The sequence below is a fragment of the Mesitornis unicolor genome, unplaced genomic scaffold (assembly GCF_000695765.1).
Source record: "Mesitornis unicolor isolate BGI_N332 unplaced genomic scaffold, ASM69576v1 scaffold40121, whole genome shotgun sequence".
Taxonomy (NCBI): Eukaryota; Metazoa; Chordata; class Aves; order Mesitornithiformes; family Mesitornithidae; genus Mesitornis; species Mesitornis unicolor.
In genome coordinates this window covers 3,092-5,575 of record NW_010166481.1, presented here as the reverse complement: position 1 = coordinate 5,575, position 2,484 = coordinate 3,092, and the positions used below count along the sequence as shown (strand labels likewise).

The 2,484-nt window shown below is 64.0% G+C and overlaps 1 protein-coding gene across 1 annotated transcript in view; it reads right to left on the bottom strand.

Moving 5' to 3' along the window:
• The window catches only part of PDZD7 (PDZ domain containing 7), a 6,714-nt gene that overhangs the window by 1,174 nt on the left and 3,056 nt on the right, over nt 1–2,484 (bottom strand). Inside the window, exons 8-14 of the mRNA XM_010194974.1 lie at nt 2,098–2,110; nt 1,820–2,023; nt 1,587–1,628; nt 1,237–1,394; nt 970–1,061; nt 761–852; nt 521–665 (exon numbers count right to left, since the gene is read on the bottom strand). Coding sequence (XP_010193276.1) covers nt 521–665; nt 761–852; nt 970–1,061; nt 1,237–1,394; nt 1,587–1,628; nt 1,820–2,023; nt 2,098–2,110 — 746 coding nt within the window. The remainder of the gene's footprint in view (nt 1–520; nt 666–760; nt 853–969; nt 1,062–1,236; nt 1,395–1,586; nt 1,629–1,819; nt 2,024–2,097; nt 2,111–2,484) is intronic.

Below are 2,484 nucleotides of genomic sequence, written 5' to 3'. Positions count from 1 at the left end.
GCCGGCTCCAGCAGGAAGCCACCCCGGTAGTCTGCAACGAGAGGGGCTCAGGGATCCCCCAGGACCCCACAGCCCTGCTCCCTGGGACCCCTGCCACCCAGGGTTTTCCCCCAGAACCTCAGAGCCCTGCCCCCTGGGACCTCTGCCACCCAAGGATCCTCCTGGACCTCACAGCCCTGCTCCCCAGGACCCTCGCTACCCAGGTATCCCCGGGGACCCCAAAGCCTGGGGAGCCCTTCCACCCAGGGACCCCCTCATCACCAATGGCCCCAGCTCCTCATCCTCCATGAACACCCAACTCCTCCTCTAGGGCCCCAGACACTCCAGCTCTCTCCAGGGACTCCAGATCCTCCTCCCCAAGCCCCCCCAGCACCCAGGGTCCACAGATCTTGCCACCCCAGGACCACCCAGGGACACCAGACCTCCCCTCCCTTGGGACCCTCTGCACCTAGGCATCCTAGCTCACCCTTCCTTGACTCCCACCTCCCTTTACCCCCAAATTGCCCCTGTCCCTGCTCACCCCCACCCATTCCTGGTGTGCCCTGGCACAGGGAAGCCCAGGGGCCAGGCAGATCTCATAGGGTGGTACTCACCAGGCACTGGTGTGATGAGGTGTCTCTTGGGGGGGACATCATGGTGGGCTGGGCGGAGGGCAGGCGAGCGCACTGTGGGCAGGGAGAGCCGCCGGTGACCCCCAGGGTTGTGCCCACCCTCACCTGTTGCCCGCCTCGGCCAAGGTCTCCAGGAAATTGGGCTCTACCTGAGCGGCTCTTCAGGGCATCAAAGGCTTCCAGCTCCAGGGGCATCACCATGCTGTCAAACCGGCCCAGGTCTGTGGTGGCCACCACGCTCCTGTGGGGGCAAAGAGGGAAGGACAGGTGGTGACCACCCCTGGGATGAAGCATGACTGGAGCTGAAGAGCATGTGCAAGGGTGGGCAGTACTGGGTTACTCCCGGAGCATCACCCACCTCACATCCCGCAGCAGCAGGACCTTCTCGGGACGGTCCAGGATGGCCAGCAGTGGTCGCACCAAATCCTCCACACTGCCTTCATGCAGGTACTGCAGACACAAGAATGGTGTCAGCAGATGGGTGCCTACCCCCTTGTGCCTCAGTTTACCTCCCCTGAGCTTAATGTGGGCATGTAGCTCTGGTCACAGTGCCCACCCCAGGATGCAGGAGCTGCTGGTGCTGCCCTGTCCGCACCCTGCCCATACCCTGTCTGCAGTGCCGTACCCGGGAGCAGTGTCGGAGCACGGCCGTCACCTCATCAGGGCTGAGGAGCCGCGCAGCGGTGTCCTGGATGTGCGGGAGCCGGGCCTCGGGGTCGCTGCCATTGGACTGCAGAGTGGCGATGCCCCCAGGCCCCAGGATACTGGCACGCCGGCTTTTCTCTGAGGGGAGCACAGCACGGAGGGATGGCCAGCAGGGCAGGGACCACCCTGGGCACCCCACAAACTCTCCCATGCTCCCCCATCCCACCAGCTCACTCCATGCTAGAGTCAGACAGACACTCATTGTGGGGCCAGGCACATGCAGAGCCTACCCCAGAGCTCCCCCCCAGACACATGCGCACCCCCCGTTACCCCGCTTCAGGCTCCGGATGACAAACTTCTGCACAGCGCCTACTGCAAGGGAGACAGAGAGGGGTGAGGGCCCACAGGGGCCAGTGGCATCGCTGCCCATCGCCGTAACTGCATGCCTGGGGACCCCCTACCCATGACCTTCCCATGCCAGGGGTGCCAAACAGGGCTGTGGTGCAAAAGGGTGACTGGTCCCAAGTCAGGTCTCTTCCCTACCCCGTCCCCCAGCCCGATACCTCTGTCCCCATCGGGGCGCCCTGGGGACTTGGCGTGTGCCCAGCGGTCGGAGGCAGGGGGCTCCTGGCTGAGGGGAGCCCAGCTCTGGCTGGTGGCACGGCCCCCCTTGAAGAAGAGGTTGACGAGGGTCTTGGAGCGATGCAGCCCTGGGGGGGGCCCCCGTGCCTCTTGGCCCTCTGGCTTCTCCTTCTTCCGCTTCTCTTCTGGGGACAGAGAGGGGGACATGAGGGAGCCAGAGGATGCCATTCCAAATGGTGTATGAGGGCTCGAAAGGTGCCTGGGCTGGGAACCTGGTGGGGCAAAGGGGACTACTGGGAGGCAGTGACTGAAAAAGAGACCTGCTGTGGGGTGCATGGGGGCTCCAGGGTCTGTGGGGATGAGTTTTGGGGTGTTTCGGGGGTTTTTTTGATGTCCAGGGCTGGTGGCCAGGTGTCCATATGGGATGGGGGCTATAGGGTGTTGGGGTAGGGGCCAGGGACTCGGCTATGGGATGCCCAGGAGTAAGGGCCAGGTATCCATATGAATATATAGGGTACCGGAGTGGGGGGACAGGCTCCACGTGGGTCAGAAGCTGAGCTGTGAGACATCCAGGACTGGGGGTGCAGGGTTGGACGGGGACCTCAGACAGGGATGAGTCCCACACGTGAAGCCATGCCCTGGAGCC